Here is a 14,117-nt window from a genome sequence, read left to right on the forward strand (position 1 = left end):
TTTAACCCTTTCATGCATGAATTACGAGAACCTAATCAAGATTTTTTTCCTAAGTGTTTTTATTCCTCTTTAGGCATGAAAAAAACAATGCAATTGAACATTTTTGTAATGAACCTATTTTTTCATGGAGTTGCAAAAATGTCCACTTAGCTGGACACCACGTGTTTAATTTTTGAAGCAAAGAAACATGTATTTACTGGCATACTGTGTGAAAACTATGAACGATTTTTTAAAAAAAATGCTGCTAATGTGATGTTTTCTGATGTCACATTTTAACATACTCTAAAATTAGTTATTAATCACGTTATAGAGATAATACGCAAAAAAACAACTTTTAGTGAAAAAAAAACCCTGTTAAATACAGTCTAATAATAATAACAAGCAATTAATTTACACTAAAACATGTTAGTAAAGATGAGGTTTATCAAGAACGGTAAAGTTACAGTAATGGTATGAATGTCAGTGTATGGGATGATCCACTGTGTTGGCTGATATGGAACTAAAACAATAAAACCCATGAATATACAAAAGGACAGCTTTGAATAACTGTCCACTGTAGTGACCACTATGCATGAAAGGGTTAATTTAGCAGCAAAAATACAAATAATTAATTTTTTTATATACTTGTATGTAAATTCAGGCATTAATATCTGCAGTTGTATATGTGTACTTGTGTTGGTTTACCAGGCAAACAGCATTGCAGTGTCTTGGCCCCTGAGCACTTGTCTTCCAGGTAACGGCCTTGGCAGATATAACGGCTCAGCTGACAGATGCCGCCCAGTCTGGTACAGCTGACATCGCCTCCCGACCCTCTGGAAACACCTCTACTCCCTGCCTCTTTCAGCTTTTTCTTCGGAGTCACAGCTTTCGGTCTCCTGTCATCGACTGCCGCTGCTGCTGTGTTATTTTGTGTTGCCTTTGTGGTGCTGTCTCTCTTCTTGCCTGGCCTTCGTCGTTGTTCACTTTTACTTTGTTCATGTTCTAAAGACCACGTCAGCAGGACATCTGAAGGAAAAATGACAGTTACACATAATTTCTCACTCACTCTTATTATTGTCACTTGTAACAAAGAGATGTAGTAAAAATATTACAGAAAATAAAGAACTTGTACATCTGAGGTATAGATGTAATCAAAACAGATATTTTGTATTGTTTGTGCTATATCTGTAATTCATAGAATTTCAAATATTTACATTTATCACCACCATCTACACACCTACTTTCTTTTAGAGACAGTGAAAGGAAGAGGGGAAACAGCATGAGAAAACAACAAAGAAGGAAAACAGACAAATTACTTGAAAGTATCAGGATATTTGTCCTCTTTCAAGGTTCAAGGTTTAAGGTTACTTCATTTGTACCCGTGGGTAGATTTGTTTTGCAAAGGAAATGATTGCTTTTGGCATTACAGCAAGACATACATTGAATCTGTTAGGCAGGTACTTGATCGAGCGTCCAGACAGGACAAAAAGTGTTCAGTGTTTCACCATTCATCAGTATAGCAGCATGGATAAGTAAAAGAATAAAATAGATAAATAAGATCAAATAAATAAAAACAAGATGCAATGAATCACAATAAAAACCCAGAGAAGATAAAAACAGTCTGGGATAAAAACCAGGATAAGAACATAAAATTAAAAAAATTAAAAAATTGAAGTCACAATAATAATAAATAGAGCAAAGAAATAGGATAAATAACTAAAATAAGTTAATAAAGTGCAATGTCACTATTTCTTATTGAGCTCAGTGACGGCGACAGGAACAAAGCTGTTTTTATAATGCTGGGTCCTGCACCCTGGGACTAAAAACCTCCATCCAGAGGATGACAAATAATGTCATCCTGATGACATTATTTGTGATACGGATGTACAAACCATCCACCCCATCCTTTATAATCCTTTACAGTCACACTCTGGTTTACCACTGCACTAGAATCCTACATTTACAGTTTACATTATCATGTTATATTCATTACTTTACTTTTTGGTTTTTCTGTGTTTTTCTTCATGTTGAAAAAAAAACAAACTGCCCTCATAGCAACAATAAATAAATGTCTTTATACATTTATATTATTTATTTATTTGACTTTTGTTTAACCAGGTAAGTTAGTTGAGACCTGATTCTCATTTCCAATCATGACCTGGCAAAGAGGCAGCACACAAACAGAATGAACAACAGAAATATATAAATAAATAAATCTATATATTTTCCTCTAATACCTTTTTGACAAAAAAAAAAAAAAAACATTATTAGTTTTTAATTGAAGACAGTCATCTTAATATTGAAGAGGAATATGTTATTGGACTTGTGTGCAGATTTTTGACGTAAGTATGAAAGATATTAAAACAAAAAAAAAAAAGGCTGTTAGATTAAGGGTTATTTCTTGTAATTTATTTATTTATATTTTACCCTATTGCCTCAAATAAAAACTGTAAGTCATGTACGAGCCATGTCTCTAGTAGCTATGGTAGAGATCAACATGATCAAATGACTAGTATTCATTTAAAGGGCACATAATAAAAAAAACAAAAAACCAATATGGCTAAATGTCTGGTGACTAACTATGACATGTTACCACTTAAGCACATTTTAGTTAATATATTCATCATATAATCCAGAAGGTTTCAACCCTTCATTGTCCTAGACTGCTCTTTTCGAGTGTTATTGTTAGATTGTGGACACTGCAGGTGTATGCGACACTTCTGCAAAACTGTCATTTGTAGAAACTTACAAGTGCAACAGGAAGACAACACTTACACAGTTAAAGCTCTTTTAAGGAACAAATGCTTTCTATTCACTGAAATACTACAGATAACTCATTTTTGTAATGGTTAAAGAAGTGTTGCATTTGGGAAAAAAAAAAAAAAAAAAAAAAAAAGCTTTGCAGCAACATTACAAATGCAAATGGATCAAAATGAGATTTTATACAAAATATGACCATTCCTATTACACAGAGGAAATCAGAATTAAAGGCCTGCCTCTTATTCAAACCTAATTCGCATAAATCAGTGGAACCTGCTACAGCTGAGAAAAATAGAATAAATGACACTTTTGCCCTAAAGTTGAGATAATTTTGTTTTCAGACACATTCCTCTTTTTATTCCTATTTATTCACATCAGTAATCACTTTTGACCAAGAACAATGATTATATACTGAGTCCCAGTTCCACTTTATCTATGAAAAATAAATCACATCGACACAATCATTTAATGAGAAAAGACAAAATATTGCATTCCAACTTTAAGGGCAACAGTGTAGTTAGAAAGACAGTATGTATTTCCAGAGGTTTTAAAAATGTATGGAACTGCCTTTATTTCTGTTTATGAAATAGCTTTGTTAGATAACGGTTTATTACATTTTCAGTCACACACTTGTTGAAAACCCATTCCCTCATCCACGTGGACAGACAGAGTCATAGTTCAGTTTTTCATGGTGTGTTCCATTCTGACAGCATACTAATTATCTTGGCCAGACATGAGTCTTTGATCTTCATTAACTCTATTAACCTCAGAGCCACAGAAAATATTTCAATCACAATGCCCTGGAACACACACTGGGCTCAGTGATTGAAAGGCACTGCTTATCACTGGAAGACCTTAATGACTGAAGAAAGTCATGCAGGATGTCTGGCTGTGGTGCGCAAAGCAATTTTCTGCAACATGTGAACTTAAATTAGAGGAGGAGATAAATCTGGAAGAACGTGTGCTTGTTGCTAATGCAAGAATGTCTTAAATTAGTGCTTTGCTGTATTAAATGGTTGGTAGTAACACATACTGAAGTACATTCTATACTTACAGGGGTTGGACAAAATAATGGAAACACCTTAAAAAATCAACAAAATATAATTTAATATGGTGTAGGTCCGCCTTTTGCGGCAATTACAGCCTCAATTCTCCGAGGTATTGGTTCATACAACTTGTGAATTGTTTCCAAAGGAATTTTAAGCCATTCTTCAGTTAGAATACCCTCCAACTCTTTTAGAGACGATGGCGGTGGAAATCGACGTCTTACTTGAATCTCTAAAACTGACCATAAATGCTCAATAATGTTGAGGTCTGGGGACTGTGCCGGCCATACGAGATGCTCAACTTCATTAGAATGTTCCTCATGCCATTCTTTAACAATTCTAGCTGTATGGATTGGGGCATTATCATCTTGAGGTGAAGGTGTTTCCATTATTTTGTCCAACCCCTGTATGTTGGATATATATTTAGTCTTGAAAAGCCACTCTGTTTTGTTACATTAAAACATCCATTTGAAATACTGACTTCTGTTCTGTTTTCTCTGTGAACTCTAGCAGCAATACATCAGAAAAATGAGGAAATATATGGAGCAGAGATAAACAGCACCATGTACAAGTCCCAGTCCAATAATAGGTTTGTTGGTTTAGTAAAGTTATAATAACCACATGTATTGTATTAAGATCCAATGTGGATCTATATGAAGTATGTACAGCACTGAAAACTAAAGTTTCAGCAAAATAACAGCTTCTATAAACCACAGTGGAAATATTTAGTGTGACCTCCTTTTGTAATTAACATGTCTTTATCCCTTTTGTTCAGACAATATGTGATTTATTGCATACATTTCCTGATGTTTTATACCAGGTTTCATTTCAACATATGTCAGATGTTTGTAACTGTTTGTGCTGCTTCTTGTCATGGGGTAAGAGGTCACACTAAACAGTGACTTTAACCTTTACAAACCATTTAGTTCAGTTATTTGTGTGTCTTTAAAGGCTGTGGACATATCTGCTGCATTTTCTTGTAACTGAAGAAAAAAAAAAAACAGACATAAATGCATGTATGTATGTATGTATGTATGTATGTATGTATGTATATATGTGTGTATGTGTGTATGTATGTGTGTATGTATGTATATATGTGTGTATGTGTGTATGTATGTGTGTATGTACTGTATGTATGTATGTATTTATGTGTGTATATATGTGTGTATGTGTGTATGTATGTATGTATGTATGTATGTGTGTATGTGTGTATGTATGTATGTATGTATGTGTGTGTGTATGTATGTATGTGTGTGTGTATGTATGTATGTATGTATGTATGTATGTATGTATGTATGTATGTGTGTGTGTGTATGTATGTGTGTATGTACTGTATGTATGTATGTATGTGTATGTGTGTGTGTGTGTGTGTGTGTGTGTGTGTGTGTATGCATGTATGCATGTATGTACAGGGTGGGGAAGCAAAATTTACAATATTTTGAGGCAGGGATTGAAAGACAGTGTATGACCAATTAGTTTATTGAAAGTCATGAGAATTTTTTTGCCACAAGAAAATGTACATAATAGAAAATGTTTTTATTCTGTGTGTCCTCCTTCTTTCTCAATAACTGCCTTCACACGCTTCCTGAAACTTGCGCGAGTGTTCCTCAAATATTCGGGTGACAACTTCTCCCATTCTTCTTTAATAGTATCTTCCAGACTTTCTGGTAATAGTTTTGCTCATAGTCATTCTCTCCTTTCCATTATAAACAGTCTTTATGGACACTCCAACTATTTTTGAAATCTCCTTTGGTGTGACGAGTGCATTCAGCAAATCACACACTCTTTGACGTTTGCTTTCCTGATTACTCATATGGGCAAAAGTTTCTGAAAAGGTATGGATAATAGTGTTAGGTATGATTATGACATCAATATATGTTTGGTTTCAAAACAACTGACGTAGTGCCTGCTGAGAAAAAACAACTAAATGTTCATTGTAAATTTTGCTTCCCCACCCTGTATGTATGTACACAGTAAAAAATGCAGTGTCAATATTTCAGAGTCAAGCTGTTTTAGCCCTGACAGAGTATTTTTAACTCTATGGAGAGTAAACCAGCTCTAACAGTAGAGTTAAAAGTCAGTGTAAAGTTCTGCACAGATGCAGAGTAAAATTCAACTCTACAGAGTGATGATTCGTGCCAGTCTGCTGTATTGCATAGTGGATACTGGACCTTTTACTCATTGTGTTCTATTTTATGTGCAGGGGTTCAAGAGGGGTTTTGTGTTAATGTTTATTTAGGTTAATGTATCTGTCTCACACCGTTTATTGGCCTTTTTGTGCTTTTTTTTTTTTTTTTTTTAAATTAATGTGACACCATTAGTCAAACCTATAGGCAGAACAAAACTTGCATTAAAAGCAGGGGTGACTTTGTTCTGTCAAGCGAAAAGCATATCTAAAAATTCTAGTAATCCATAGAGCAAACTTACGCCCTTCATGACCCCATGGTGGGAACCCCTGAAATTCTACATTGTTTTAATGTTAACGGACAGTGCAAACTAATGGTGAAAATAATACTGCAGAGATAATACTGCGGAGAAATATATGTTAAAACACTACCGTCATGTTTAAACTAAATTTACTGTGAAATTTGCTCTATAAGGAGTAATCATACTACTCTCAACAGTGTGAAAACACCACAGTGTTAAATATTTTTTACACATTTCATTGTTAATTTGACACTGAATTGAGTAGAATTAACCCTGAAAATCTGACACTGGCCATAGAGTAAATTTTACTGTAATTTTAAATGGGACCAAATGTTATGTGAAACAGTTAAATTCAACTCTCAAAGAGTTAAATTGACACTGTTTTTTACGGTGTGTGTGTGTATATGTATGTATGTTCTAGTTTCAAACCCAAAACAACAAACCTAGAGGTAGCCTAAGACTTTTACAAATCACTGTATATACACACACACACGCACACGCACACGCACACACACACACACACACACACACACACACACACGCGCACACACACACACACATTTTTGCCCCTATGTGAAAACTACCCATGGAGGCTGTTTGGGACACTAATGCAACAAGGGATGACATAATGCATAATGTGTTACGCTGACGTGTGTCCTTTGAGTCCACTTGAAATACAATATACCTCTTATGCTACAGAGTGCGAACGTCCACTGCTTGGCATGAATCATTTCATCTCATTAACAAGATGGCTGTCTCATTTTTATGTTGCCCAACAGTCCCTTCGAGTCACGTTGCCCTGAGCTTTGCAGCTTGACGCAATAATGTAATGTTGCATTAAGCATTCAATCATGCTTTAAATGTCTCATCTACTTGCACTCCAGCAATAGGCTGGAACCCCCAAGGTTTGTGTTTACAGGAGTTTACAGTCTGTTAATAGCGCTCAGTTCAGGGTAATCCCCAGGCAGATGTTTATATGCAGTTTATTGTTCCAGTAATACGAAAGTTATTAGTGGGAGCTGCTGAATGGTAATTGTCGTGCAAGTGCTGAGTGTCCTTATGTATGCATGGAGATATGGTTCTTATCTATGAGAAAGTACTCACTGCTTGTCTGTGCACGTGCCTTTTTTACGTGGACATGAGTCAGTTTTACACTCAAGAAAAGAGCTGTCAACTGACTGTGATGGCTAATGGTTGGATTTGATTTGAAGCATTTTGCAGACTTTTTAAATACAATTTCAAATAAATTTAATCTACGTAAAGGTTTTGTAGGCAATATTTAGTGATATCTAGTGGAATAGCTCCACTCTACCTACAGGAGCAGCAAAAAAAAAGGTGTTAATTTTGTCCTTTTCTGTCTGTTTTTGTTCATCAGGCATTCACCCTGGTCCACACTCAAACAGCAGATGATGGTAACACATCTTTATGCTGGGTACCACCCACTGGGAAACAAAAAAAAAGAAGCTGCTGTAGAAACAAGGAGGTGAAACATGTTCAACTCTGTGACTTTAGCTTGGGGTCTGTTTTTAACGCCCTTACAGCATCAATGGTTCGATGTGCAGCCAGAGAGAAGTCAGAGTAAGTTGTTGCACATGCTGCCATGACAAACCAAACTCTAACCACGTTGTCTAGGACGACGTTCAGACAGCAGGTCTTAATGCACAATTCAGATTCTTTCGTGAAATCTGATTTTGTTGTGTGCTCGTTCATATTACACAATAAATGCGACTTCTATCAGTTTTGAGTATGAACTGAATACGACCCTTAAGTGACCCGCATGTGCGAAAGAGGTCCTGACGTAATACGTGACCACGCAGGCACAAACTGTGTTTACGGAAGTAAATATATTTTTCCCACCACTCCTCCTCCTGGGATGCAGAATTGTGACATTTGTCACATTTCAATGACATAAAGGTCGGATAAATGCGACCTGGCCGTTCAGACTGAAGTGGCATTGCAAAATATCAGATACGTATCGGATTTAGGACCACATATGAAAGTAGCCTGGGTTGGATTTGAAAAAATCGGATTTGTGCTGTTCAAACTGTCTTTAACAGATCGGATACAGGTCACATGTGGGCAAAAAAATCAGATTTGGGCCACATTTGCCTGCAGTCTGAACGTAGCTTGCGTGTCTTTCAGAGTATCCTCTTCATTTCCCGAAAATGACGCTGTGGATGTACCTTACACGTCCAGATGTGAGGCGCTGACCAAGCATTAATACGAGATGACTTGGGAATATGTAGAAAATGCTCGTTTTTGTTTGATTATCAATCAATCAAATCAATCAAAGTTTATTTATATAGTACTTTACAAGAACACAAATAAGACCAAAGTGCTTTACATCTAAAAACATGATCAGAATTATGAGATAACAACAGTTTAATCAAATGCTATAAAAGTGCATCAAACAATAAGACATGAGACACAGTGATAGAAAAGATGACAGATTTAAAACCTAAGAGTGTCTCAGTGCTAAGGGTTAAAAGCCAGTCTGAACATGGTCTGATTATGAATTAATGAGTAGTATATTACATATAAATCCCCCTAAAATTTGACACACTAGACCTTTAAAAATGCACAGCTATGACTGATACTGAACAATTTTCTACCTCAGCACTCTTTCATTGGTCGTCTGTTATAAGAACATATGAGTAATCAACACTGACTATCAGAGAGCTTATTATGTGTAATCGCTCTGAACAATGTTGAAAGAGTTTTGAATTGTTCTGTCTTTCACTTAACCTCCTAAGATCCAGCTATGGGTTTTCTGTCCACATTTATGGACAAGAGTTTCACAACTTTATACAAAAAAAAAAAGAAAACTGTCCACCAAAAAAGGACATTCCATAAAAAATTCAAAAACTGCATCTGAAAAAAACTGTTGCATCATGATGTTTCCAATATAGGCACTTATTTAATAAAAAACACACAAAAAAAGCTTGTACTTTGCCGACATTTCCTGGGTCTTAGGAGGTTATAGGGATTCATTACAAGTTTACTGGTTGTCACTTTTTTGCATTGACAATAATTGATATCTGTCTGTGCCCTGGAAAAGTAATTACTATTATGATTCTTACTTTACAAATGCCAAAATCGTGTGTTCTTCTGTATATTTTCCATACTGTAGACTACTTACAGCACACAAGCAGAGCTGCAATGACACAGACCCTCGACAGAATTCTCATCATTACAGGATCAGGCGAGTCTGTAGAATAAGCAGAGGCCACAGAAAATCTCATCCATCTCATCAGATAACTGTCCATCATCTTTGTATAAAAAACCAGGGCTCTATATAGTTTGGTTATTTCAAGTATTTCTGAAAATTCCATCTGAGGATCAATATCTTGAGCGTCTTATTGTGGACTAAGTTTCATCCTGTCTCAACTCCCATGAGCCGAACAGAAAAAAGACCAAATATCTATTTCTGACTGAATAACGCTCAGATTTTATAGTGAGGGAAAAGTAAACTCTTACCAGAAGTGGTGCAGCAGCAGCAGCAGGCGCAGCGGGTAGAAACACAAAGCAGGGACTGTTGGAAAGCAGGTCAACCTGCTGAGGAAGCTGCAGGAATAGGCCACAGGACGTCCCCCCACTGTCAATATTGATATTGGCCTTTAAAAAACACACCCATTTAGTCTTGCTGGAAAAGACACCTTTTAGACACATTATGTAGTGAAACTCACACAGAGCTAGTTATTGTCCTCTGAGAAGTTTCATCTGAAATCAGATGATACCAACTGAGCTGACAAATCCATCAAAATCTATTTTGTTTTGGAGAGTTTTGCACATAATATCAGTGATGATACTGATTATACTTTCTCCAGACTTATGACAAGCTACTTATTTCTGAAGTCTCAAAGGTTAAGTTTTAACCTTTGAAAAATATACTACAGTCTACTCTCGTTATACCGCCAACTTCCGTTCACGGCCAAACTGGCGGTATAGCGAAAATGGCGTTACAACGGGTTGCGTCCATAATGTGCATGTCTTTACTATATGATGTCTATGCTGCCTCCGTTAACCCGTTCTAATTGCGTTTCTAAATAAATCTTGATTCTGTTATGTTGTAAGGGATCATTTAAAGTGGGGAAACATTTTAAGCATTATTATACCTTGTCGGGAAATGACACCCCATCATCTTGAGGCTTTGGCTTAATCCCACGTCCTCTTCCCGACATCCTGACCTACTGAGTGTTCTGCGATAAATGAACGGTGGCCGTTCCGTAGACCCACTCGTAGCTTGTCGCGATCAGCGTCTGGCGGGTTTGTTTCAGTGCATTGTTAAAATTTATGTGTACTCGATGGCAATCACGCTGGCGGTATAACGGTCGGGAAATCAATGGTATAAGTGTTGTTTGTGCATGGAACTGGGCTGGCGGATGGCGATAGGCGGAAATGGCGGTAGCTAATGGAATAATGCACTGGGGATTTTTGTGCAATGGTTTTGGTCGGCGGTGAGCGAAAATGGCGGTATAACGGCGGGCGGTTTAACGAGAGTAGACTGTATCTTAAATATGTAAATAAATAATAAGAAGTAATAAAATAATGGATTCTATTTTATAGTTCATGTTTTACTCTTGAATGTTTCTGCCTGTCTTTCTGCACTTGTTTTTTTTGTATTTTGCTGCTGTAAACACTACAATTTCCTCAAAGGTGGGATCAGTGAACTGTTATCTTATCTTATCTTATTGCTAGAACTCCTTGACATATGAAGAGGTGGACTCAAATGCACGACTCACAAAAACTGAAGATTTTAACAAAGGTATTTTAATAATGAAAAAGTGATTAACAGAAAGCGCTCACAAGGAGGATATAAAAAAAAAAACTACAAACAAATCTCTATGATGAACAAAACTCTCACACAAAAACTTGAAGCATAAAACTGACAAACATGAAAAAACCTGGTAGGCAGCTTGATGTGAAACACAATGAGGGGATCAGATGAACCGGCACAAGACAAAGGGAGACAGGACTATTTATACATGAGGTAGGGGAACACAGGTGAACACAGTCAGGGGTGGGGCTAACAATCACACTGGTGGGAAAACACACAAAGGGAGGAAGTCAGGGTCTGAAACAAGAGGGAAGAGATGTGTATAAAAAATAAAACAGGAAGTGCAAGACAGGAGCAAATGTGAAACTCTAACTTAACATAAAGTGACGAATCAAACAAAGACAAAACACTGAAAACCAAAGACGAGACATGATACACTAAACATTAACATGATTAACAAATCTGACGAGACATGACACTTATCTTATCTCATCTCATCTCATCTCATCTCATCTCATCTCATCTCATCTCATCTCATCTCATCTCATCTTCCAATCCAGCTGCCATATGTAATTTATCATATAATTCTTCTAAAACAGCTGAGGAATTATTCGCCCATCTTCACTGTACTTTAGGTCCTGATGACCTGCTACAAAGCCATAACAAAATGATCCCATTAATGCTTTCTGACTTTTTAATCACACAGTATATATTTTCTGCCACCTGGGGTCCCTCAGTCAAAACAATAAAATATGTAGAGGTAGATGATGTTCTCAACTAGTGTGGGATCAGGGGAGTATTAACCACCACTGGCAGATGAGCTAATCTATTAAAGTTTTATTCACATTATGGTTAATGATGTATATTTGTGTTCGTTGTAAATGAAAAGGCTGTGGTGGCTAAGTGGTTAGTGCTGTTATTTCACAGTAAGATGGTTCCAAGGTTGAACCTCTGTTGGACCAGGGCCTAGCTACATATCTGGAGTTGACATGTTCTACTCATGTTGTGTGGGCATCCCCGTGGGTACTCTGGTTTCCCCTGCTACATGTACAGTATCAAAACATGTATGCTAGGTTAATTTTCCTGTGGCCTTTACATAAGGTACAGTTTAAATATGGAGTTGGTTCTTTCGGCTACTGGTGGGGCCTTCTTGGCTTCTTGTATATATTTGGACGGAAATGGAAAATGTAATGAAAATCCGAAAAACTGTCCTTTCTTGTTGTGTAAATGCTGCGAAAAGACATCAGATCATCATTCGAAAACTGACTGCCCGTTCAACCTCATCCATTCTCATCTACCTTCTTTTGTATGTTTTTTTTTTGTCAGTATTTGTCTCTGTATTTGTTCTTCGATTACCATTTAGTATTAACTTCGTATCTGTTTACCCGTCTGATGTATGTTTGTCCCTTGGCTGTTTATTGTAAAGCATCTTTGAGTACTTAGAAAAGCGCTATATAAAACCGATGTATTATTATTATTATTATTATTATTATTGTATGTCTCTTTGTTATGTCAATGTCTCTTTTTGTTATGTCTGCCCCTACTGTTGTTGCTGTCTGTGTTGTATAATGTTGCTGTCTTTTTCTTGTAATGTTCAGTCAGTGAAGAAGAATTTCCCTACGGGGACCAATAAATTAAATCTAATCTATTATTATTATTATTATTATTATTATTATTAAATTACAAATATTTCAGAAACGTTATACCCCCCCAAACTGTAGAAAGTGCATGTAGCAGTGTCAGTCTTTAGTGTCTGCACTGGTTGAACGCTAACACTAGCTGGTTAACACTTAAATGGGTGGGTTAAAACGTCATATGTTTGATCTTAACCCATAAAGACCCAGTGTTATTTCTATTTATTTCAAATTAGTTTTTCTCTCTATTTAACCTTTCTGAGGCGATTTAGCACTGTTTATTACAATGTCATATTCTGTATTTTGCATTTTTAGGTGAAAAATCATGTGTTTTCCTGTATTCAATTCACTGATGTCAATCTTAAAAGTCTAAAATAAATTTGAGGGATATTACATCAAAAACCCAGAAAACTGAAGAAAAAGCTACTTTTTCAATACAATCTATCATTAACTGAACATAAACTAAGCATCTCCATCCACTTTAATGGTAACCAATAAAGAGCCAAATATCCACTGGTGACCAAAAGCATCTAATGATCTGAAATGTTTCATGCCTGTTGATCCTCTAATCCTATTTTTACATGTAAATGTTGGTGTAAAATACAGTTTGTCATCTTTTCATGGTCATCAGATATGACCCATTTGGACGTTCAGAGGCTCCGTAGTGAACACAGAAACACCGTCATCTTCTACAACGTTGATTCACCAGAAAAACCCATGGAGTTCGATCAATGACAGTGGATGGACATCCTTGGTTTATGTTCAGTTAATGATATATTTTACTGAAAAAGTCGCGTTTTTCTTCAGTTTTCTGTATTTTTGATATAATATCCCTCAACTTTATTTTGGACTTTTATAAATATTAACATGATCAGTGAATTAGAAATCGGAAAATAGATGATTTTTCACTTAAAAATACAAAATACAGAGGATAATATCATAAAAAATAGTGATAATTCACTTCAGAAAGGTTAAATAGGGAGAAAACTGTATATGGGAACTGCCACTGAAGTAGCACTGGGTCTTTATAGGTTAAATGAGGTAGGTGGGGAACATATCAGGATGTACCCCACCTACCCTCGATGGTAGATAGAATAAGATCCAGCACCCATGGAAGAGGATTAAGCAGTTTGGGAAATGTATGAACAATTCAACAAAATATAACAGGGCCATGCTTTTTTAAGATACTTTAATGCTAAAATGTTACATATTACAGCCGTAAGTCTAAGCCATTTTTTTTCTTCAATAAAATCCACTTAGCGAGGGAGCGGTAGTGTATAAATCTTTATTAATTTCATGGCTGCATGAAGTACAGAGCACTCAGCAGGGATAGGAAAACCATGTTGAGTCTCTCTGCTGCATACCCTCCTACCACCACACAGCAGATTTTGCATCTTAAAAGCAAAGAAAAAAAATCATTAGAGGGAGATAATTAGCTTTTAGGCCTCACAACATGCAAGGGAAGTCGATCAATAGCATGAATTTCCTACTGTC

At 36.3% G+C, this 14,117-nt stretch overlaps 1 protein-coding gene across 1 annotated transcript in view; it reads right to left on the reverse strand.

Moving 5' to 3' along the window:
- LOC115433264 (leukocyte cell-derived chemotaxin-2) overlaps positions 1–12,277 on the reverse strand; it is a 34,860-nt gene extending 22,583 nt beyond the window's left edge. Inside the window, exons 1-3 of the mRNA XM_030154577.1 lie at positions 12,257–12,277; positions 9,690–9,744; positions 685–1,005 (exon numbers count right to left, since the gene is read on the reverse strand). Of these exons, the coding sequence (XP_030010437.1) occupies positions 685–1,005; positions 9,690–9,744; positions 12,257–12,277 (397 nt within the window). The remainder of the gene's footprint in view (positions 1–684; positions 1,006–9,689; positions 9,745–12,256) is intronic.
- Between the last annotated feature and the right edge of the window lie 1,840 nt (positions 12,278–14,117).

Source organism: Sphaeramia orbicularis, chromosome 14, assembly GCF_902148855.1.
Source record: "Sphaeramia orbicularis chromosome 14, fSphaOr1.1, whole genome shotgun sequence".
In the NCBI taxonomy this organism is placed as follows: domain Eukaryota; kingdom Metazoa; phylum Chordata; class Actinopteri; order Kurtiformes; family Apogonidae; genus Sphaeramia; species Sphaeramia orbicularis.